The sequence below is a fragment of the Neolamprologus brichardi genome, chromosome 14 (assembly GCF_056152115.1).
Source record: "Neolamprologus brichardi isolate AB-2024 chromosome 14, ASM5615211v1, whole genome shotgun sequence".
Classification (NCBI taxonomy): domain Eukaryota; kingdom Metazoa; phylum Chordata; class Actinopteri; order Cichliformes; family Cichlidae; genus Neolamprologus; species Neolamprologus brichardi.
The window spans coordinates 36,214,052-36,239,544 of NC_142117.1; the positions used below are offsets into that span (position 1 = coordinate 36,214,052).

Sequence of the window (25,493 nt, forward strand, 5' to 3'; positions counted from 1 at the left end):
CCAGCCCTCCAGCGCCCAATCAGATCCCTTCCTGTTTATTTTCATTGCCATGGTTACCACATTAACACCTGCATACTGCTCATCTACAGAAAATCCTTCACGTTTTAAAAAAAAAAAACTTTTTCAAGCCAGATTTGACAAACGACTGCTCATCGGGACTTTTCCAAAGCAGAGTAACAAAAAAAATATGTACATAAAAATTCCTTTTCCATGTCGTCTTCCAGATTCAACAGTTGCTTTATTCCACGATCGAAGTAAAAATGTCCTGCTCCTGAATTATTTCCCCCAACTGTCTGTTTTTGCTCCTCACATAAGAACCTAAAAAAATGTATTCCACTGACTGAGTAAATCATGCCTCCTCTCCTGTTTAGTTTGGTTACACCTTTACTGGATAAAAGTCAGAGTGTGTCTGACGAGACAAACATTCACAGAAGTGATGGGTGACGTGTTATTGAATGTATTTGCTTGTTCTATTGGCTCGCCCCATTTGTGCCTCTGCAGCAGGGCAACGCTGTCAGGGCTCATTAGCTGATCAGAAAAGAAGACAAGTTCAGCAGCGCATTAACTAAGTATCAAAGAGGTTGATACTAAAGTAGTGCACACACACACACACACACACACACACACACACACACACACACACACATACAGCATCTTGTTTGATTTGACTGGTCTCCCTGTTTACAGTGTGTGCATGCTTTAAAAGTAAATAAAGTGGGAACACTGTAGCTTCAGATGTTGTTCTTTCTTCTTTCATTATTTTATGTCATACAGTATATATTGTTACAATAGTGAATGTTTGTGTTAAACATGACAAAAGCTTCACATGAGGTCAGCTTGCATGCCAGTCCCTCTGTGCCAAAAGCTCCAGCTTAAGAGTACTCCAAATGCTCTGTTTCATATGTTTTACTCTCATTTCTGTCTGATGTCACTGATTGCACATATCCATAATATGTTCATCAAAAGTGCACAGTTTAGCCCTACTAACCCAACCGGCTGTTCAAATCATGCAAACCTTTTGTAGTAGAGTGTAACAGTGAACGATATGGAGCTGGAAAGCAGTAAAAGGCCCCTATAAAAAGGGTTGAACCTTCAGTGCAAGGATAAACAGAAGCATACAAATGTTTATGAAATTTCTCTCTCTCTCTCTGTGTGTGAGAGAGAGTGTGTGTGTGTGTGTGTGTGAGAGAGAGTGTGTGTGTGTGTGTGTGTGTGAGAGAGTGTGTGTGTGTGTGTGTGTGTGAGAGAGAGTGTGTGTGTGTGTGTGTGTGAGAGAGAGTGTGTGTGTGTGTGTGTGTGTGAGAGAGAGAGTGTGTGTGTGTGTGTGTGTGTGTGTGTGTGTGTGTGTGTGTGTGTGTGTGTGTGTGTGTGTGTTTTCACCTGCTGTAAAATGACCATGGCCCTGGTTTTTATCCTTATGGTTGGACATCAGCAGTCACCTGTAGACTCTAATGAAGAGAGTGAGAAATAGATTCATTTATTCAGACTTTGCTTTAAAAACATGAAAAATGATTCAGATCATCTCACAGTGAACTCATCATTATGAATTATAAGGTTTTGGGTCTGATGTATAATTAGAAACAAACAGAATAAACAAACTGTATTGAAATAAATAGAGACTAATACAACCTCAACCAAAATAGCGGTCTCATTTGTCAACATGGCGGCAGGCTGTAAAGTATTGCCCGAACCTCTGAGAAACTACAATGTTATAAGCTGCCATACTGATTAATTATACAAAGTGCAGAGGCCTTGAAAATTACTTGTTCCCATTTTCAAATACTCACTCAACAAAGTGATTAATAAAACATGATTAATAAAACACTTTTATTAATCATGTATCAGTAAAACAGACGTTCACTGATAGAAACCTTTATAAAGGGCTCCAAGGGGAAAATAACTACTTACAAATGGCACAAAAATGCCACATGAAACTTTGCCAAAGTTCATTAAAAGAGCCTAATGAAAACTGGCAGTGCATTCTACGGTCAGATGAACCCAAAATAAATGAATCTGGGTCAAATGAGGTCCAGAATGTCTGGCACAGATGAGCTTGGGACCATCACTGTGCAAAAACATGGGAGAGAGTGAGTGCTGGCATGAGTGCAAAACAACAACACACAGCAGAGGCACCTGAACAGTATTCTGTTACAGTAAACAGGATAACTGGGTTTGTTCTTTTCAGGTCACACGCATGCTAACAGTGTTTATGCATGTGTATCTGTGTGCATGGGAATTAGTCTTAATAAATTATTCAGGCTCCTCTTGATGAAGCTTCAGGCTGATCCTTTGACTTTTTGACGTATGACAGCTGCAACACCTCAACCTCATTAGATGCTTTGTTTGGGTTTCTCTTTGAACCGCAGCACAGCTTGAGTTACACCAGAGCTCTGAACAGAGCCCGGTTCAACCTTTCAGACCTCCATTATATCAAATCTAAATGTTCTCCAGTGAGTCAGGTGTGCAGTGCACTTCAGACAGGATGTTGTTTGATTTGCCTTCTTTTCATTCACTTTAAAAGTTTCCTTAATTTACGTCACAAACATTTAACATCTTTTACCAAACTACCTCTAATTGTCTCATTTTAACTTTGTAGTAATCAGTGGTTTTTCTATTATGGTGTTATTATGGTATAGAAAATGTCTTCAGTTTTATTCTTTATTTGGTTTATTTTTATAGAGCTGGGAGGAGGGTTTTGGATTGGTACATAAGTGACTAAAATATTGTCACCTTAAACTGAAGCAACGAATTCCTGTCTGAAAACTGAACTTAAACAAACAAATTAAAAACTACAAAACTTTATGATCTCAAGAAAATTAAACAAATAAATAATATTGTAATATTTTTCAAAAATAAGCAGGTAAAGCCATGAAATCTTTAGCACTTTTGAAAGAAAACATTACTGTAATAATTGTCCAAGTATAAAATAAACGCTTTTTGAATAAAAACTGTTATCAGATAAGTCTAGAGGAATAAACAGAAAGCAGGAATAATACAGCCAGTGTCAGTCAAACTACAGGGTGTAAGAAAAAGAATTTAATTCCAGCTCGACGTCTGTTGTTGCATTTAACTTTCTGTTTCTTTTGTCCTTTGTTTCTCGAGTCTCTCCCTCGCTGACCTTTGCTAATTCTTCCGGGACTTTAAAGGTCACAAAAATGGTCTAACAGAGAGAATTACCATCACATACACGTAATACAAACACATGAAATGTCTCTCTCTCTCTCTCTCTCTCTCTCTCTCTCTCTCTCACACACACACACACACACACACCCACACACACACTATCAATATTTCAGCATCTAATTACCCCAGCAGGGGGCTGGGACAAAGGTTGTGTGCAGTCATGCCGTGTATGTCTGCACGTATCAGATTTTATACCTGTACATTAATACACAGTAGCCAAAAAAACCTCACAGTGTAAGTGAAACATCCTCCAACGGTGAGGCAATGTTTAGACGGACAGAAACAAAATGATGAGGGAAGAAAGAAAAGCAGTGATAGGAGTGACTGTAAAAGAGAAGAAAAGGATGTAAATGGAGAAAAAACTTGGAGTAAATAAAGGGAAATGTGAAAGAAGAACGAAGGATGAAAAGCAGGAAGAAGAGTCAAACGTTATTCACAGATAATTAAAAATAGGAGGACAGGTTAGGCTGTAGGAGAGGGTGAATAAAGAAACACCTCTCTCTAAACTAGCTGCAAAAGTATGCAAGCTACACAAGAGAGGCTACCTCCATGTTTAAATGATTCATCACAGCTTGTGTCCTTCTAGCAGGGCCTTCGAGAGAGGACATTTGAAACAACTGCAAACGTGTTTTGAGCTGCAAACACAATGTGAGCATATCAGTATTTTATATCATATCAGTTCTGAAAGTAAATTCTGGTTTACAGTCTTTTTATCAATACTTCCTGCCAGTGCAGGGGGTTAGTTTCCACCTCACTTCCAGTAGTTACTTTATCTAGTGAATGTTTAGTGTCTGTTTTTGCTGTTAAAGAATGAGGAATGTTACAGGATAAAGCACATGCCCGCCCCTCCCTGAGCCTGATTCTGCTGAAGGTTTCTTCCTGTTAAAAGGGAGTTTTTCCTTCCCACTGTCACCGAGTGCTTGCTTGCACCGAGTGACTGTTTTTCTCTGTTACTGTAGGTTCTTTACCTGACAATATAAAACGCCTTGAGGTGACTGCTGTTGTGTTTTGGTGCTATATAAATAACTCTGAATTGAACTGAATTTGACTTCATGCAGCTTTAATTCTTTTAAATGCCAAAGAATTGCACTAAGAACTGAAACCACTAAACCCTGACTCGTCTCTCTCCTTCACATGACAGTGTGGAAGCTGGATTTTTGGTTTTAGAAGACTTTGACACGGCTGTCTTCTGACACACCAAAGTGCTTTAGAGAGCGGTGCTATTGTCATCTAAACTTTATCAGCCTGAATAACCAGAGCGTGCTAACAGTCTGTGGACCTAAATCTAATTCCTGCTTGCCCTTCATGACCTACTGATAGGCCTGAGGGAGGTACTGCATACCCCCCACTGAGTGAGGCACACAGGCTAAATTAAAACCCTTTAATTGGACAGCTGTGGACTAATATGGTCCCAAAGGCAATCGGTTTTGGGTAGCTTTCCAGGACAGACCCACTCGAGAGAGACTGGACATTTTAGTTACTGTGATAAAAAACAAACAAACAAACAAAAAGCTTCCATTTACATAATTTAAATGAAAGATAATAATTTAAATGAAAAACTGCAGACCACATGACCAATGCGAAGTCTCCATCCTGCATAGTTTCTGTGTTTATTAAATTAGATATAGGAAAATTTAAGCATTTGTAATGCATCCCACGCAAACATGCCTTTTGCATCACATTTAGCTGCCGTGTATGCATAAAAAAACAACAAAATTCATGTGACTCATGTAATTTAGCACAACCTCGATGGGTGTTTGCCGGACCTCTGCAGGCCTCATTTCTCCTCAAGAATAGCGTTTACAAAAGTGGGTACCAGCATGACGCAGCCAGAACCACAGAAACTCTCAAGATGCATTTTGTGTAATGCAGAAAAAAACTAATCAAGTCGAGAGCATTTATAGAGCTCCTTTTAAAGCAACAAATGCTGACCGATGCTGACGGCCTAAACACATAAATGCATCTATAACACATAATAAATCAACCACTGCCCGCTTAAAAGTAGTGGCCTGTTCCTAAGCTTAAGGGTGGCAACTGAAAAAGCAAAATCCTCCTTTATTTTAAATCTGGATGCAGGAACCAGGAGCATCTGGTCAGATCTAAGCAAACTGGTTGGGACACGAAAGTAAACAAGTCCCACCAAGCTATGAAGGAGCCAATTATTAAGAATATATTCCCTATATTTTTGACAGTATCCTGCCATTTAGTAAACCAGAGGAGCGAGCTTCAGCTCAACTTTATGTACTCATTAAGCAACTTTCTTTATTCCCCCTGATGAGATAGTGTCACCAAAGAGCCCATTTTACTAAGACAACACCCCCCCATAATTTACTTATGGATTAATAAAGTATTCTGATTCTGATGATTCTAATGAAACCAGAATAAATACCAAATATACACTGAACTCTACTTTAAATATTCAATTGTTTCTGCATGCCTGCAGACTGTACTATATGAAAAACACATCTCTTACAGTGACAGCATCAGATGTCATGTCTTCAGCTTGATTCTTTGCCTCCAGAAAGACAAAAAGAAGTCAAATAATTCAACTGATGCTGTTGTTGCTCATATTAGCTGGTTGTGCTGAAACATTAGTGTCAACATGACCTTTAGGCAATGCCCAGTTCAGGAAATATGCATTGTAATGTGCAAATTAAAGATAAGAGTATAAAAGCTTGTGAGTACCCAGGGAGGGAGCAGGAGTAGCAAACCTGCAGCACTTTATGCTCAACGTTTAAAGATACTGCAGGTTTGATACGTGCGAACAGTGTGATCAGTAAGAATTGAAGGAGTGTTAAAAAGGAACCAGAGATTAATAATGTGCAGCTGAACAAAGTATCAAACAAAAAAACAAGGGCCAAAAGAGAGAGACCTTTTTACTGACACCAATCCCACAAAATAATGTGTTTACATTTGAAATACGATGTCCCAAAACAAGTCACACTTCAGCCAAATATCATTCATATGCTGAATTTCCCCACCCTTCATCACATAAGTTCTCCAGTGTTTAAATTTGAGGAAAAATTGTTCTGAGAGGCAGATGTTCAAAAATGTTCTATTTTTTTTGTCTATTTTCTGTATAATAAAAGTGGTTTCTATCATGCATTTAATATTATTATTATTAAACAGCCTGATATGATACCAGTGCAAAAAGCAAATAGCATTAAAGACGCAGACTAACATCCCTGCTTATGTTTACATGATTTCTGAACAACTGCTGTTTGATGAATACTGCAATGCTGAATTTGCACGGGTATTTTGTCTGTGTGATTACTGCATCGATATAATTCAACATGTTGTAAACTTGTTAAATAGTTCTCTTAATATTTTAAGAAATAAATAAAGACATGCCACCTGGAACACCATGTGGGAACACATGGTGATCCCTTAAATCACACACACACACACACACAGATTTAGGAGATTATGAATAAAGCCAGTATGCCTCTGTAAGCCTCACCAGTTTGCGTGATCTGAACACTTCTTGCCTCTTCTGTTTCACTCTCCGTCTCCTGTTGATCCACTGCTGGTCTCGTTTCAGACGTCCTGTGTGGTGGATGGAAGGATGAAGAAAAGGAAAAAAGACTGAAACTGTTGTTAATTCCACAGTGTGACACTTTTTTTGTCCTTTCCACACCTTTTCTCGTATATAAGCTTATTTCCAGTCTCTTTCTCAATTTCTTTCTCTCTTTCTTCTTTTGTTTGCTTCCAGTGTTGAACTCTCATACGTGACTAATTCTCTTCTTCCTACATCTGTTTTTGCACATTCTCTCACTCTTCCTCTGTGAAGTCATACAGAGGTATAAGAATGGCTCCCTTCTCCTCCCTTCCTCCCTCCCTTTCTTGCCGGTATTAAGAGTGACACGGCAAGCTGCTCATTCACTGCCACTGATCCCTGTTTCCCTGTGTGAGAGAGACAGAGTTAGTGGGGGGTGATGTGGTTCAACATAGAGGAGGTTGTAATTAGACACAACACACACACACACACACGTCGGGCAGAGAGAGAGAAAATGTTGCAACAGTTGCATCAATGCAGACAAAAGAAAATCGTTGCATGCACTACTTTCATAAATAGGCTGAAGTAAAAGTCTATTTCTGTCCTTACAGGCACAGTCTATACTGATGTGATCTCCTAAGGCAGGGGTGTCAAACTCAAATACACAGTGGGCCAAAATTCAAAACTGGAACAAGGTCGCGGGCTAACATTAATATTTACTGAAAAAAAAAAAATCTTCCTCCAGATTTAAGAATGAATCTCTTCTTATGGGCTCCCAGCTCAAATCTACAGGTGACAGGGCTTTCTCCATTTTCCAAGGCTTTCAGATCTCTTTGATATTACATGTCTTACAATTATTATTATTTTTTTTAAAATGTTTTCTTTCTATTTTAATTCTTTTATTATATTATCCCTCTGTTCAGCACTTTGGCCGACACTTGATGTCTTTTAAATGTGCTATATAAATAAAGATGACTTGACTTGACTCAAACAAGTTTTGCTGAAAAACTGAATACGGAACAAGCAAAGCTTAATACTAAACAATATATATATTAGCTGTATAATACCAGTAGGCCAGCTCTAATAATAATTTGGTATGGCTTCGCGGGCCAAATGTAATTAGGCTGCGGGCCAAATTTGGCCCGCGGGCCAGAGTTTGACACCTATGTCCTAAGGGCTGATTATTGGACCCCAACATTATGCCCATTTAAAGGACCAAAAAGCAGTAAGAGTACACATTTTTACCACTCCTAGATTTTATTGTGCAGTATCAGGAGAAAGTCTATGTTCTCCTAACATAAACTGGGCTTTCTCCAGATGCACTTGTTTCCTCGTACAGTCCAGAGACATGCATGTTTGGTTAATTAGCAGTTTTCTTTGGGCTGTAGGTCCACATGTGATATTTGAGTGGCCAGCAAGACAAGAAAAGCTCTATCCATTTCCAATTTTCTGCAACAATAACAATACTTAACAGAATTAATGAGACTCATGTAACGAATTCTAAAATATCCACTTTCAGTACTACTCTCCAAAAGGCACAGAGCACAAGGGTCCAACTAAGTGCCTCACACACAGGATTCACTTTGAGCACCTTAACGATCCAGTGATAAGCTGTTAAAAGTACAATAAGAGACTTTATTTTTTGAAAGTGCATGCATAGGAGAGGGTGATACAAGTTTCAAGGTTTGACAGCAGCAGAATGGTTTGATCAGATCAGCCAAAAACATGTACTGAGTTTATATCAAGCTAATCTTTAAGTTTAAAAGTTTCAGGAGCAGTACAGATTACTTCTGAATAAAACATGAGAAAGCAACTAAGATGCATCTCCCCATATTTTTAGGAAATGTCATCTTGTTAATCGGTATTAGCTGATTAAGTTCATGATTAAATCTCTTCAAGCACATTTCATTTGATATTACTAGTGAAGAGAATCCTTCTTCAGGGAAAGGAAATATGTGATCTTCTCTCTTTGAGTTACAAGTTGAACAGCTGTGAGTGAGCACCTGGGAATAAGAGCACTATTAGTTACATTTAATTAAACACATACTGCTCAGCTCAACATTTTATTTGCCAGTATACTTATATGCAGTATTTAAAAAATAACTATACTACACTTTTTAAAACATACAACAATTTAGATGATCAACTTTGTGACAAAAACTATACTTTCACTATTTTAAACAATTTGCTTGAATATTTATATGAAATGAATATTTTTTTTGAAAAACTGACCTGGACAGGCTTTCCACATTGCTGTTTACGGTCCTCTAGTGGCCACAGTTAGAAACTGCAACATACTAAATAAAGATATGATAGCAAATTAAAGCATCGGAGAAGGTCTTTCACACTCATTGTGCATATAATAGAGAGAAAAACAATTTTTAATACATTTTAATATATATATATATTTTTAGGGTCATGCCACTGATGTAGTCAAACTCAATATACGCAACAGGCATATTCCTACATCCTGTAAGATGTTTTTGGAAATTGTGTAAGATTAAAATTTTTGAAGGACAAAGCAAGAGGTGGGTACTACATTATGTTTTGGTAAAAATTACAGTTATTCTTCACACGAGCCGTTGAGAGCATGACGTCAGTACGTCGTCGCTGGGCGGGGCGGGGTCGTGTTGTTGTTGCTGTTGTGCTGAACGTGAAGCCTCTTTAAACACACGATTCACGCTTATTTAAAACCTCAGATAATACCACCATCATCTTCATCTCCGTAACGGGCTCCTGAGTCTAACGGTTTTTTTCCCCTCGCCTTTTTATCCTGAGTCAGGATGGGAAGCTGTTTAACTGTGGGGCCAAACGAAGCGTTGGTAGTCTCCGGTAGGTGTTTCCTGTCGTGTTGATGGAGCGAGCTAGCGGGGATGGGGAGAAAGTAGCTAATAGTATTAGCTGGCAAACGAAACCACGTTTGGAATTCGGTTTTTAAAATAAGTGCAGAGCGAGCCAGTGCCTTTAGAGCACACAGTTAGTGTGTAAAGTGAATAAATTAGCGGTCGTGTCGTTTCAGAGCTTAGCTTAAAAGCTGCGACGCTGATCAGGCGGTGCGTTAGCAGTGATTTGGATCATGTGATTGAAAGGCATTGGCGTCTCAACGCAGATATGTGAATAAGTCAGGTTTTTATGTTTTATTGATAACAAGTGTGATTTATTAACAAGCGGATTCACTCAAGTATTGTACTTGAAATACTCCCTACTTGAGTATTTCCATTTGGTGCTACTTATTTCACAGCTAATGGAGACCGGTATGTCTACATTTATGTCACAATAACGGGTTAATTTTAATATTTTACAAGCTCTAAACACATCGTTAAAGATGAAATCATTGGCTTCCAACCAATCTAATGAAGTAGCCTAGAAGTGTATATAATCATATGAGGCAGTGGGACCTGAAGAGAACTTTTACTTTTACTGCATTTTAAGGCTATTTTTATGTACTTCTCAAGTAGATTTTTCCATGGAGGATTTTTACTTAAGTAAATGATGTGAATACATCTTCTACCACCGTTAATGAGCATGGTGTAGCTAAAAGTAACAGGTTTAGTCATCCTGAACCAATTCTAGCCTTTTTAATGACTATAATTAATTGGTAGCATATCAGGAAAAAGCCCAACCCCATGTACATCAGAGTATACCAGTGTAAAATAACTCAACGGTATAACCTGAAGAACATACAACCTTTCTAAATGCACACCATTAGATTAGATTAGAATACTAAAAAGTCATATTGATAGAAATCTTCTCTAAGAGGAAAAGACACATTGAAGGGCATTAGATAAATATTCATTTTCTTAACTGCACATCTGGTTGGAGTCATGGCTGAGTGAAGCTGACATTGGGTGATAGGTGAGGTAGGCAATTTACCAGGCCATCACAGGGCTTAACGCACAGAGACAGACAATCATTCACCCTTAGATCTACACCTACAGCCAGTTTGGTGTCGCAATTTACACCCAGTATGTCTTTTGACCATGTGAGAAAAATGTGGGACATACAAGTTTCACAAGGAAAGGCCCCAATGCCTTCTTACTGTGAGACCACAGTGTTGCGTCATGTCTGTACATGATAACCTTAACTCTATAGTTAAAAAGTCATGCCACTTACATTAATTAATAAATATATGAAATAAACATTATATAAGAGGCTGGGGGGGTGGACCCTGTCACATCAGCTCATAGGGCGAGAGGCGCGGTACACGCTGGATAGGTTGCAAATCTGTCGCAGGCAGATTGAAAGGCCACGGTTGCCAAAATTGGTTCCTGGAAAATAGAAAATAAAGAAACTATTCGGTAACTCTCTGAAATCTCAACTTTAATTATTCAAGAACCCGATGTATTTATTATGGCCTTTGTTTGAGAACAACAGCTGGATAACGTTTCCCCATAGTGTTTCTCCACTTTGGCTTTTACACATGCTGTGTTTATTATCAAAACCTGTTTTTACTGGCAGGTTTTGAACAAGTCCTCTACTTATAGTGTGAACAATAATGATTATAGTGGTAAAACACTTTTCTAAAACAATGTTAAAAAGGCTTAATAGGGACCTATTAAGTTCAGTGCATGTCTTTGGACTCTATCATTTAATGTTCTAGTCAAAGAATTTCTGAAGAGTCCTGATGGCGCTGTCCTCTTTCCTCAGGTGGTTGCTGCGGCTCTGATGACAAAACCTACGTCGTAGGAGGATGGTCCTGGGCTTGGTGGCTCATCTCAGACGCCCAAAGGTGACAGCGTACTAGAAGCAATGATGTAAATGTTATCTTGAAATATAATATGGACCAAGCTTTCTAATTAGACCACACCGAAAAAGATTAACCACAAGAAAGTCAATTGCATTATCTGAAGGCCATCAGAAGGCAAAGTGAGGAATGGAAGCTGTTCTTCCACACTTTGTCTCATGTTACACACAGTGTGTTTCCAGTCACATTGTATACAAAGATTTCCTCTTACATGACTAGGGTAGTGTTACTGAGAACTAAATGTATTCTGCTCTCTTAATGTGCAGTGTGCTAAGTGCATATCTCACATAATTCTTTTGTGAGTTGTCATAGATAAAATGTTTTATTGCAGGATTTATATTTTACACAGAACTGAATGGTCAGCAAACGCTTTGTGAAATGCTTAATCCCATCATTTTGACTGGAATGCATACATTTTAACTTTAGCTTTGGCTAAAGTTGTTATACTCATAATTCAAGTCATAATTGAAGAACTGAATCCTAATAGTTCACTTTTGTTAAAAAACAAACATGATCTGTTAGTAGGGAATTGCCTTAAAGTGCAAAGAAGCTGTTTTTTGTTCTGTGGTAAGAGACATCGGTTTCTAGTCACCAGTAGATGCAGTGCTTCAGCTCTGTGTTGAGTAGTGTCTGAATAAACTATGAATGGAAGTTAACAAAACACAGCTGCATGTGGACAGTGTAAACAAACTCTTTGGCAAACAAGTGCTTCACACAACGTGTGTTGAAATGTGAAACTAAGCAGGGTGGATCCATCCCAACGTACTGATTCTTCAATACAATTCAATTCAGTTTTATTTACGGCCACGTGAAAAAGAAAGTACAGCCTTAATGCTTCCATAGGAATTAACAGGGTAAGTAGCAGCCAGGTGCTGCAAATTCAGTGCGCTTCATTAATTGATCATCAGCAAGTGTGAGCACATCTGTAAAAGTGGGAGTTTTGGCATTGTTGTGGTCAGGATCATTCAGGTGTGTGTATCGGCAAATCATTAACACAGTGTTAATACAAACTCCCCAGGAGTGGGTATCCCACCTGATTCACCGCACCTTGCAATGCTCTGAAAGGCTTCAACACCCCCACACCCCACACCAAGTGTTGTTCTCTCTAAAAAGAACATGACAGCACAGCCTAGGTTTGTAAAGCTGCATCTAAACAAACTAAAAGACTTCTGGAGCATTATCCTCTGAACAGATGAGACCAAATAGAGATGTTTTGCCATAATGCACGGCACCACGCTTGAAGAAAACCAAACTGAATATCAATACAATGCTTTACCCCAGCTGTTAAGCATGGTGGTGGGGGTGTGGCAGTTTAGCCACCTGCAGTCATTGAGTCAACCATTAACTCCTCTGTATACCAAAGTGTATGTGAGACAAATATGAGGCCATCTGTCTGACAGCTAGGGCTGCTCGATTATGGCAAAAATGATAATCACGATTATTTTCACTGAAATTGAGATCTCGATTATTTGACGATATTTATTTAACAATAACAATGTGTTAAATAATGACTTTAAAGATTGTCAAAAAATAATATAAAATAGTGTGCAAATACTGATAACAGTGCAAATGTTTGCAATATAAAAAATAAATGAAAAATGTAAACATCTATGTTTAGTGAACTTTGCAGTGTTGCTCTGTGGTGCAGCTACGACACCGTAGCAAAGTTTACACTGTGTCTACTTGATCCACGTCTGACTCCGCGAACCCATAATGTTTCCACACCACTGAAGTTTTTTTTTACCTCTCTTTTCCAAATAACTTCTGCTTAGCTTTCCGAGCTTCCCTCAGGTTCTCTTAATCAGCGGTCCCCAACCCCCGGGCCTCGGACCGGTACCGGTCCGTGAGTCGTTTGGTACCGGGCCGCGAGAGTTGAGGCTCAGGTGTGAAATGTATAGTTTTCAGCGTTATTTTGTTATCGTTTTTATCGTTTACTCGGTTTTCCTTGGTCTTTTCACGTGTGTTATGAATAAATTTTCTTTTTTTCAGTACCGGTACTAGTTTTATTTGGTTGTATTTATCCGCGACACCTTAAAGGCCGGTCCATGAAAATATTGTCCGGCATAAACCGGTCCGTGGTGCAAAAAAGGTTGGAGACCGCTGCTCTTAATTGTTGTGACACGTGTTCGAAATGCAGAGAGGTGCGCTCGATTTGCCACACGGAGCAGCGCGAGAGTAAAGCCCGAGGGAGGGGCTAACAATCGGCTCAGTCATTTTTAATGATCGTTGAAAGCCCAGATCGTAATCGTGATTAAAATTTGATTAATTGAGCAGCCCTACTGACAGCTAAAGCTTTGAGTCGTGGTACAAGACAATGATTGATATGCACGTCAGCAAATCTACAACAGAATGGCTGAAAGAGAAAACAAAGTGTTGCAGTGACCCAAAGTTCAGACCTCCACCTGACTGAAGTGCTGTGGTAAGGACTTATGTATTTAAACACATATCTGCAAATGTCAATGAAGTGAGGCAAACTTGTATAGACGAGTAGACTAAAATTCGTCCTCTATGATGAAAGAGACGGATAATCATACAGAAAGTGATTACTTCAAGTTATTGCTGCTAACGTGGTTATACGAAATACTGACCTGGGGTGTACTTACTGCAATCAGAATCAGAATACTTTAATGATACCTATAGAAATTCTATGGTTACAGTTGCTCCAAGACAAAAACAGTAACACACTGAACTAAACTAAATAATACAATATATTCCAAAGTTTACAAAATATAAGAAATGGCTCTAATATATACACAAAGCTCAATTATAAATATCCAGAATATCACAGAGGTGACATTTTGTTGTTATTTGTTATTTTCACTGTAGAGGATGTGCAATTATCAAGGTTGTAACTATTGCACTGTGTACTGTGCATTAGATGGATGAGTTGTACAGCCAGAGGCAGGAATGATTTCCTGTGTTGTTCAGTGGTGCATTATGGGTAATCTCAGTCTCTCATTGAGCGTGCTCCTGTGACTGGCCAGCATGTTATGGAGTGGATGGGAGGTATGGTCCAGCTTTGTCCTTATCTTGGACAACATCCGCCTCTCAGACACCACCTTAAGGGAGTCCAGCTCCATCCCCACAACATTACTGGTCTTGCAGATCAGTTTATTGAATCTGTTGGCATCTCAACCTGATACCCCAGCATGCATTAGCAGGGAGGATGGCGCTGGCCACAACAGACTCAAAAAAACCCCCTGAGCATTATTCAACAGATGTTAAAAACCTCAGCCGCCTCAGAAAATAGAGACGACTTTGGCCTTTCCCGTAGAGTGCAGTTTATTATCTATGTGTACTCCAAGGTATTTGTAGCCCTTGCAATGTGCACATCGACCCCCTGGACTGAAACAGGGGTCACAGGTTTCCTGTTGAATGAACTGGAAAAGTCGAAAAACATGACCCTCACAGTGCTTGCCGGCTGGTCTAGTTTGGTGTAGACATGATTAAGCAGGGAGATGATGGCGTCCTCAGCTCTGAGGCGGGGCTGGTAAGCGAACTGAAGGGGATCCTGATGTGGTCTGACTGTAACAGGCTGCACACAGAAACTTGCACTGCAGAGAATCCTGTAAAAAGTGTCTTTTCATAGGACTTTGACAAAATGCCAGATAGAGACACTCAGCAGTCAGATGATCCCCTATAAATAAAGACTTGAAGATGGCGTCGAGGAAGAGCTCTGAACCGGAAGAGACTTTCACAACCTTCTGCTGTGACTGGCTGGGTCAAAAAAATTTTGCTATAGTTTTGTTTTTGTTTTTTAAATACATTTTCATGTACCACGATTATACCCTCCACGACATTTTAAATCTCTTTTACAAATTGTTATATGCACAGTAGACACACACATAATCATAAAGAATGAGGTATAGACTCAGGGTTTTCCTTCTGCATTTTGGGATCTTTCAAAGAAAAGATGCAGGAATTTAGCAATTTTTAGTAGTTTTGCTAATTTTGGTTTCTTTTACTCCACTAAGGGATTTTGTGTTTGTCAAATGTTCAGTAATAACAGGTAAATCTATGGATTTCTGTTAAATAACACAACACATACTGCCTTTTACTGAGTGAGGAATGATTGTGCTCAAGCCCAAACTTACTGCCCAGAGGCCCATTTGAAGACAGGAATACTCTTAGTGTTAAATATTTAAAGGTTCCACCTGTTGCTCTATTGTTTCAGAGTCTTGAGGTGGGACTGGGCAGCCTAATAACTGTGCCTGTGTTTGTTGCTGTAGGCTAAGCCTGGAGATAATGACTCTGCAGCCAAGATGTGAGGATGTGGAGACAGCAGAAGGAGTAGCTATCACTGTCACAGGGGTGGCTCAGGTAAGACCAGATCCCAGCGTCTTCTCTGTGAACGCTGACACAAACACTTACTCACTCAAGCCAAGCCTATTTGTCAAACATCATCTGTTATCAAAAGTGTCGTGTTCTGCTGCAGGGCTTTCTGATGTTTTGTGAAATGTGGCCCTATAATCTAATGGTGTAATTCCAAAGAAAAATCAATCAGTGCTTCCCAACAGACTGCCTCATAATCAGCAGTCTTATTTATTTAGTAAAATGACTTTAGCATACTTGATGAACCCCTTTAGCCACAAAAACGATTGTTTTGTTCAGGAATGCAAGGAAACAACTGTAATTTGGCATCTCCATTAAAAAATAAAGTGTGCTTTACTATTTTTGTCCAGCGTTTTTGAAAATAATTTAATTATAATTTAGCATGAAAAATATAATGATCAAAGAGCTTGCATATATTGGTTAGTTAGCCATTAGAGAAAAAAAATATTTTGGTAATTATCAATACTGTTAATTTAGGACTGCTGTGGCATGAACCTTGGACTGGGTGATGGTCTAGCAAATGTGTTAAGTACTGTACATAAAGTTGGGCACACTCAGAGCTAGGGCTGCACGATTTTGCATAAAATGAGAATCACGATTTTTTGGCTTAGAATTGAGATCACGATTCTCTCACGATTTTCTTTTCCAGTATAAATATTTATTGCGCTTATTAACTGCACATCAACTTCGTAACAGTTGAGACTGAACATAAAAACAATAAACAAACATAAAAACAACAAATGTCTCACATTTTGTCGTTGCCGCAAAATGTTGCACTGCTTGAAATTGCGTCTCCACCGTTGCTCGACGCTGCGTGTATAGAGCAGGTAGTGCAACAATAGAAAAATAGTTGCGGGACGGCACTGTGTAGCGTTTGTCTAGGGTGTTGATCATTCTCCTAAATCCCTCGTTTTGCACAGTGTTGATGGAGCCATATCTTTGGTCAGGTGATAAGTAATAGCCTCCGTAATTTCTTTGTGCCTGCGGGAGTTCGACGGGTATAGGGAAGCGGTGTATAAGGTTCCAGTTATTGATGTTTGGGTGGTTGACCGGGACGGATTTTCTCCTGTCACTTTCTCGTCATCCCTGACGTGGTTCTGTCACACGTGGTATAAGGCTCCGCCCTTGTCATTTGTTGAGCAGGAAGAGTGAGCGCTTGTTTTCATGCAGATTACGTCCCGAATCAAAATGCGGTACAATCGTCGTCTTTTTTTTAAAAATCGTTGTCATTTGGAAATGAGATCGCACATAAGTATGAATCGAGATCGCGATTTTCTAACGATTAATCGTGCAGCCCTACTCAGAGCATCACAGTCTATCTATAACAAAACTGCACTTCTGATCATTCACAGAAGAAAACATCAAAAAAGGCATTTTGGATCAAATTTACAGTCGTATCATAGGTTCCTGGTCAAAACAGCATATAAAAGCATGAAAAGGTGTTGTTGTATTTTTATCTACATTTTCTTAACAGGCTCATCTTCTAGCCAAACAACGTTTGTGTTAGCACATTCATTTTCAAAATTCTTGACTTAAATGAACTTTGCTTGATTGTTTAAAATTGCACTGATGGCACTCTGAGCCCATGTGCCACGATTGCTTCTCAGTGTAGAAAGCTTGCTGTGTAAACACACTGTAAGTGTGTCTCCTTCAGGTGAAAGTCATGACGGAGCAGGACCTGCTGGCAGTGGCTTGTGAGCAGTTTCTGGGTAAATCAGTAATGGAAATCAAAGGTGTGCTGCTGCAGACTCTGGAGGGACATCTGCGCTCCATTCTAGGTGTGAACAGTTGACACTAACCACAACAGTAACACTACACATGTATAGATTTTATTTCAAACAATATCATAGTTATTTTATTAATTTATAGTTTTAGCAATCTTGGTTTACAAGTCCAGAATAGCTCCTCGTGCATGTATACAACAGAGGAAAAGAAGCAAAGTATTACATTGATTATTGATTAGTTCCTGACTTTACTATACAAGTTAGCCTTAGTTTACCTTTTTTGTGTTATACATATTGTGTTGGCTTTTCTGTTTGAGGTCTGAATTAGAGAAGAAAAGTAATATATAAGTACTAGAGATGCACCAGCTTATTCAATGTGAAATATTATTTCCACAAGGAAAGACATTATTAAACTTTACAGTTTCCCCCAGTCTGCAGAAAGTTGAAGAATCTTCTGCTACTGGAAACCTTTACCACCTTTACCTGACATACCAAACAAAGCAGGTGGTGCAGATTTATGTACTTTACATTTTCCAGTTCATAACTTCACTGGAGACTTGAACTCTTTTCTATTGTCCTCATAATGGATTTGATCCTTTGGCTGCACATACTGAGGCTGCTAGCTTGTGGCTGTTTCTGAGCTCTGGATAGCTTTAGCTTTAGCACTTTTCCTTCTTTCAAATGTTAAGCTGGGCGAGAGTGATTTTAAATATGTGATTGGAGTTGTTGTTTACCAGGGTTTCTGGGGTGGGCCTCCAGACTTTTTGTCTTGACTCACCATGGGTAGCTTCCACACTAATAACATTAAAATGACCGTGTGAATTTGATTGTGATTTTGAGCATTTGCCTCTGTGCACATGCTGAAACGAACTGACTTGGATTCAGACATATGTGAGGCTGACTGAGAACACTGGCAGTCGTCAGACTGTGGTCTACGGACCGGTCGATCTCTGATCAGTACCAGCAGCTCTGTGCTGACCATTTATGCTACTCGAGTTCAAGGGGTGATTGTTTCTCTGACAAAATTCTGATGCTGTGACGTGAAATAAAAAAAGAAATTTGGATCAAAAATAAAGCTGCTCAACATAGAGCTGCTGGTAGTTTGTTAAAAGTGAATTGCAGGCTAAATGATGTTGAACGATGTGTCTCTTTTGCAGGTACTCTGACAGTGGAGCAGATCTATCAGGACAGGGATCAGTTTGCTAAACTGGTGAGGGACGTAGCAGCTCCTGACGTCGGCAGGATGGGCATCGAGATTCTGAGCTTTACCATTAAGGTGAGTTAAAGGTGCTATGAGAGGTGACAGTAGCAGGAGCTCTGGCAGCAGCCTCTAGCTGCAGTGATAAGATTATCTGAAGAAAAGGCTCATGTGCAGAAGAAAGGTTGCTAGTTATACAGCTCAGCACAGACTGACACGATTTTCTCTACATTGCAAAGACAGCGTGTATTGAAACAGGGGTAAACTAGTTCAGCGCCCAGGACCTCTTCAGTATGCATAAAAAGAAGGTCAGTCAGTCTTAGTCTAACATTTGTTTACGTCAGCAGAGTTAAATTTTAGCAGGAAAATTAAACGAGTAACATAACAGAAGAAGTAAAATAAAAACAAGAATATTAAGTATTCATGTAAGTATATAACTACTTAAACCATGTAAGCGCCGTTGGTGCTCTCCATTTTGCCTCAGTGTGGATGTGCAAGAGAGATGATGCAGAGTATCAAAACTTTAGCTTTAAGCCACATTTCTTCAGTCAGAAGAAATGCGACACTGAGACGGCGACACATGGGACAGACAGTCGTTCAAACATTAGTCAGCAGCCTTCCCATCTTTCTTTTTAGACCGTAGTTTTGTAATATTACTGAAACTGAAAAAAGGTCTTTCTCTGAGCTGTTGATGCTGCTGGTTATTAGAGTAGTCAGTCCTAATGAGTTTAACTGGTTTTTATAATTGACTGGACTCACCCTGCAGAGTTCACCGTTGCTCATTAGAACTAATTGAAGTGTGTGGTGTGGACAGAGCGGCTGAGGTTGGTGCTCTGCTGAAACCCAAAGTCCATTTCTGTAACATCTTTTAGTCCATGTCAGGATTTCTGTAACACGTCAGATTCTGGACTTTAAAATATGATTGAATGTCACATGTAGAAATGAGGCTGTTTGAGTGCCACCCTATCATCTGCTTTCTTTGCACCCACAAAGGTCCAGCATTTTTTAATGCTGATAAAGATGCTGATATACACCACACCCAGTTTAATGTTACGTGTCCTGTGGTTCTGTGTTTTCAAAGGATGTGTATGATAAACTGGACTACCTGAGCTCCCTTGGAAAGACCCAGATTGCAGCTGTCCAGAGGGATGCAGACATCGGTGTGGCCGAGGCAGAGAGGGATGCTGGGATACGGGTAAGAAAATCTAGCAAGCTTGAAATTGATTCTTCCATGCACAGAGGCCAGCTGTTCACAGCTGTTTCTTTATTATCACCTTAGGAAGCCGAATGCAAGAAGGAGATGATGGATGTTAAATTCAAGGCTGACACCAAGATGGCGGACTCCAAACGAGAACTGGAGCTGCAGAAAGCTTCATTCAACCAAGAAGTCAATGCTAGGGTCAGTACTGAATGTTTCGTTTGCATTTACAGGTTGTCTGTGTACAGTTCAAACAAAAATACTTGTTATTATACTGTATCATACACTGCTTTAACCAAACTTATGGCTGTTCCCAAAAAGTGCCAGTCTGTATTAAATCACATGGTGTGTAAACAATTTACCTGAAATCTGCAGTTAGAGTGATTAAAATCAGAAAAACAACATGTGCTCTTTTGATCTGAAGTAATGTGTTAAATTAAAACTTCAAAATGTGCACGTGTCAACACAAACAGAAACTGTGTTGCCTCAGATGTAAACGCCTTAGACCACCTCTGTGTTGATGTTTTCAGAAAGCAGAGGCCCAGCTGGCATACGAGCTGCAGGCTGCCAAAGAGCAGCAAAAGATCCGGCTGGAGGAGATTGAGATCCAAGTGGTGCAGCGGAAGAAGGAGATTACAATTGAGGAGAAGGAGATTGCCCGGACAGACAAGGAGCTCATTGCCACTGTAAAGAGGCCTGCTGAGGCCGAGGCCTATAAAATGCAGCAGCTGGCTGAGGGCGAGAAGTGAGTGAAAAGACATTCAGTCAGATTTAGGAATGAGTAGAAATGGCAAGATCCCCAAGAATGTACCACAGCTCTTGTCAGACATGATTAGCAGCACATTACCTCCCTGATGTAAAATATATATTTATTTATTTTGTTGGTTTAATCCCTGCAGAATCCTACAAAACAAACACCTGGAAAGTTTGGACCAAGGAAGCATGACTGTGTTTTTAATGATATATTTCCATATATGTTTTTCCTTACTGAAGTGAAATGTATCGTGTAATTTCCAGGTGCTCTGTATGAAAAAGTCTGTGCATGTCTAATTATACTGATTTGCAAAAAGCTGATATTCCTGTGCATCCACCCGTAGAAGCAGAGCAAAAGAGATTTGAAATTTATCGTGTGCTGCTGTGGGCTTTATTTGAGAAAGGGAAGCTGTAAAAACTATCCCAACATCCAAAACTTGTGCATGAAGACATATTAACATATGACACGTCACTAAGAAGCAAATTGTCTCAAAAAAGTTGCATCCTACCCACTCAGGAAGTGATTTTGATAACAGCAAATATTACTTTAATGTTTCCCTGCTTCAGGCTGAAGAAAGTGCTGATTGCCCAGGCTGAGGCCGAGAAGATCAAAAAGATCGGTGAGGCGGAGGCTAGCTCGATTGAAGCGGTGGGAAAGGCCGAGGCTGAGAAGATGAGACTGAAGGCTGAGGCCTACGAGCAGTACGGAGATGCAGCTAAGACAGCTCTGGTCCTCGAGGCCCTGCCTAAGGTAACACACAGATATGTGCTCATACAGCTCAGATGAAGGAAGAGAAGAACTTGGATGTCATTTTACAAGCATCACCCGGCCCAAGGTTGATGAATTAGAAGTATTTCTTTTTATGTCCACATGAATTTAAGCACAAGTTTTTCATCACTTCAGTTTCATCACGTTTTGGTTGCATTTAACGCTTTGGTACAAATGTTATTACTAAGAATTCAACAATGCGTGATCGTAAAGAACCATAACCCCAGTCTATTAAAAAGATCCATCTGTATTGCTTCCAGCACTGCTGTCAACCTCAGCCATCTGCAGAAAGCAAACATCGACTTCTGTTGGATTTCCCCTCCTGCGCCAAACTCACTTAACTTTCACTTGGAGGATCATTTTGTGCTAGCATGCTAGCTGATATCTCTGTTTGCTTTTGTAAATTCACAGAGTTATGCATTTTGAATCGATCCCCCAGAGGGAGACTGTCGGTGCTCAGATCTGCTGTAAGGTCTTGAAGCGTCTGAGGGGAAGACATTCAGGAGAAACAACCTGAACTGTGGCAGGTGCCATGCACTGTTTTGGCCACACAAACACACTTTAAGCTCACCTCCCATTAGATTTCTCTCCCTTTGACTTTGAGTACTCAATTCCCCCAAAATGAAATGCAAGCCATTTTTGGCACACTTGGAGAGATTTGTCAGAGGCAGAAGTGCAGATTCCCGAAACCTTATGATCTCACCTTCTCTGGCAACAAGCCTGCTGTCCCATGACAGTTAGCAAAAAGTCCAGAAATGGTGGACCAAATTTAAAACAATCAGCCTTCCAGCTGATTTAAGTTTAATGGACCTGGAAAAGTGTTGATATTTGATTAGGTATGGGTTATTTAATGTATAATGAAGCTTTGGCCATGTCGAAACCTTCAACAGAACAAAAAGTTGGTATTTTTCTTTAGGCTAGTCTAACATGTCACACAAAACACCAGAGCTGGATTATTTCCATCTTACTGTAAATGCTTAATTATGTCTTTGCAGATTGCTTCCAAAGTGGCGGCGCCCTTAGCCAGGACGAATGAAATTGTCATTCTGAGTGGCGAGGGCAGCCGCGTGACAGGCGAGGTGAACCGCCTTTTGGCCGAACTTCCTGTGTCGGTCAACGCTCTCACTGGAGTGGATTTGTCGAAGGTAACATCTTTATATCATTTTATATATGATGTGTTCCTGTTAACCTTTGTGATTCAGCGTGTTGGATTTAAGTTTTTGTTTCCAGTGTGAACCTAAAGGACGCTGAAACCAGCGAGGTTGTACTTCAGTTAAGCCTGACAAATAATCTGTTCGTTTTGGGGATTTTTTTGCAGATCCCTCTGCTGCAGAAGGTGACCGGCTCAGCTTAAGCCTGAAAACCGAAGACTCCACATGACTCCAGTCTCTGTTGTATGCACTCTCATAGACTGCCTTTAATACACTTGAAGATTTTTGTTGTTTTATACGTATACTCTGTATACCAAGTGAATTTTGGAAACCTCTGGTGCCTTACTTTATACAGGACCAGAAAATCTGCATGCACTGCTGCTCATTCAAAGATTTTGATTTTAGTTTAAAACTTGAATATTTTGTGATGGATTTTTATTTGTTGTGTTTGAATTGTATTTATTGGCCGGCTTGTATAAAACACAATTGAACAAGAGAGCTGATATTAGACTGAAAGATGAGGCAGATTATATTTGTTATTTATTATATCATAACACCTACTCTTTGGTAATTATACACCGAGGCCAGTTTGTACATTCTTTATGTTTCAGCCCTTTTGTTAATTTATATACCTCTGTTATGCGACACATCTGTATTCCACAGATAATTTCAATCTTTTGTTTTTCCAGTGCGTTTCATGTTGTCATTTTTACCAGTGAAACACTGTTTATGTCTCAGAAGTTGAGACAAAGGTGCTCTCAGTCTCAAAAGAAGCCCTGTTGATTTTTTTCAAATCTCCACCTTCAGTCCTTTGCAGACTTTTTGTCTGCTCCCCTCTGAATGAAGTTTTTCTCTCTGCGTCTGTTGATATCAAGCATGACACATTTTAACATAATTTATATGCTGACAGGGAAACGGGTAGAAAATTCTTGTGTTAATGTGGTTAGTGTGTAATGTGTATGACTTTTTTGATTTTTAATATATATATACATATATATATATATATATACACTTATAAATATATATACAGTGGGTTTTAATGTAAAATGTAGCTGCTGGCTTGGCCTTGATTAAAAGTAGAAAAATTTGGCTGGTGAGGGGAATTGGGGGGGGGGGGATTACAGAGAAATTGTGAAAGTAACCGGTTTAGAGAACTGAGCATGTTTATATTGCGTAAAACGTGAGGCAATCAAATGGATTTAGAACATGAGGCCAAACAGTGATGCCAAATAGAACAGACTGACTTGATTTTTAGTGTATCAGAAGGAGGGATTGTGCATCTGAGGACCAATGTTTAATTTGACACTACAGTTACCTATAGATGCTAAGCCATGTTTAACAGAGTGTCAACAAACCAAACTTTCACATTTCAGAGAGACACTCTTTTCTGTTCAGCGTTTCTACATATCTGCAATTTCTGAACTGTGGCATCAGATATGAAGTGATATTCTAGCGGGGTACACTGGATAATCAAACTTATCATAAACAATGTTATATCTGTTAAAATTTGTAATTGTCACAGCGCTTTCTAGTTTGGAAGTGTAATCCACTACCGCTGCTCACAGAATCCGTCCATTTTAGCAAAACGTGCAAATGGTTTCCGCATTTCTATCCACTCTCGTGTTTCCAGACGACCTGACTGCAACCTGGCAGGGATGTTTAGTTTGTGTAGTTATTAGTGAAGAAGCGGTCAGTCTGGGAGAATTTATAAAAGACTGTTATTCTTGTTGTTGATGCTTTTTTGTGTGTGAGTCTCTCATCTTCACTTTCTTCATGCCCTGTTTGTCTCAAATGTTCATATGTTCGTGTATGCTCCTGCTGCATGTCATCCATCTGTATACAATAGAATCTGCTCACTCTCAAACTGTCATTCTAATAAATCAAACTGCCATGATTTATTTCTTTATTTTCTCTCCTTTAAATTAAAGCAGAAGTGTTAAAAGGCAGGAATTTACAAGTTGAGTATACAATATAAATACTCTTTTGTTACAGCAGTGAACATAATTTTAGTAGTAGTTAATAGTAAATATAAATGAAAATATTTAAAAGTCAACTAAACAAACAATTGTAAAAAACAAACAACAACAACCAAAAAACAGATGTTTCCCTGGCGAGATGGTGCAGTGGTAAGCACCATCACCTCACAACAAGAAGGTCCATGGATCAAATAGTCTTCTCTCTTCCTGTAGTCCAACAATGAGGTTAGGTTAATTTATGATTCTAAACTGGCCACCAATTTAGAATCATAAAGTAACTTAAAATAACCTTATCTGAGTTTGTTTGAAGCTTTAAACTCAAATCTTTCTCAGTTGTTTCCTGTTTTACTTCTCACCACAGTAATTGTGCAGTAGTATTCTGTTTTTCATCAGTTTTATTTTCTATGTGATTTTTAATTGTATATTAGTACATTTAATAAACTTTAGTAAAGTTTGTTATTTCCCCGGGGGGATCAGTTGGTTTGAGTTTTGATTCGTTTTAGTGTTAATTTAATTTTTTTTCTTTAAAATATTAGTGGTGCCAGATACTATTATTTTAATAATGTGCTTATCTAAACTTCCTAAAATACAAATTCTTGTCACACAGTCATCCCAGTCAGGTTAACCGTCTGCATTAATGTCTCTTCGGTCTGCTTGTGCTGGAAAATTTGACAAACCACAAAACCATTTTTTATCTGTTTTTTATTTATTTATTTATTTTTTCGTTTGATTGAATTTTTAGTTCCGTTGGCCAGAATGTTTTTTTTACACTGTTACTTTTTAGTTTAATTCACTAAAAAAAAAAACTAAAAAAAAAACTTGCTTTTTGTGGAAGTCTTTTTTCATGCCACCACTTCAGAAAATCCAAATCATGCCAGGTGATAAGTAAGTGACCAACTGTTAACATTTGTCCGCCTAAATATAAGGCTGACAGGAACACCCAAGCAGAATAACCAGATCTCTTAAAGT

At 39.2% G+C, this 25,493-nt stretch overlaps 2 protein-coding genes across 2 annotated transcripts in view; one reads left to right on the plus strand and one right to left on the minus strand.

Annotated features, from left to right (window-relative positions):
- LOC102794317 (unconventional myosin-VIIa-like) overlaps positions 1 to 6,671 on the minus strand; it is a 64,806-nt gene extending 58,135 nt beyond the window's left edge. The window contains exons 1-2 of the mRNA XM_087851249.1: positions 6,644 to 6,671; positions 1,381 to 1,448 (exon numbers count right to left, since the gene is read on the minus strand). Coding sequence (XP_087707375.1) covers positions 1,381 to 1,398 — 18 coding nt within the window. The 5' untranslated portion in view covers positions 1,399 to 1,448; positions 6,644 to 6,671. The remainder of the gene's footprint in view (positions 1 to 1,380; positions 1,449 to 6,643) is intronic.
- Positions 6,672 to 9,287: 2,616 nt separating this feature from the next.
- LOC102793251 (flotillin-2) lies at positions 9,288 to 24,446 on the plus strand. Its single transcript, XM_087851255.1, has 11 exons — positions 9,288 to 9,511; positions 11,327 to 11,408; positions 15,653 to 15,743; positions 17,410 to 17,533; positions 18,637 to 18,755; positions 19,759 to 19,872; positions 19,957 to 20,076; positions 20,406 to 20,620; positions 21,196 to 21,379; positions 22,393 to 22,542; positions 22,716 to 24,446. Exons 1-11 carry the CDS (start codon positions 9,463 to 9,465, stop codon positions 22,749 to 22,751), a joined length of 1,284 nt encoding a protein of 427 aa, XP_087707381.1. The 5' UTR covers positions 9,288 to 9,462; the 3' UTR covers positions 22,752 to 24,446.
- Positions 24,447 to 25,493: the final 1,047 nt, after the last annotated feature.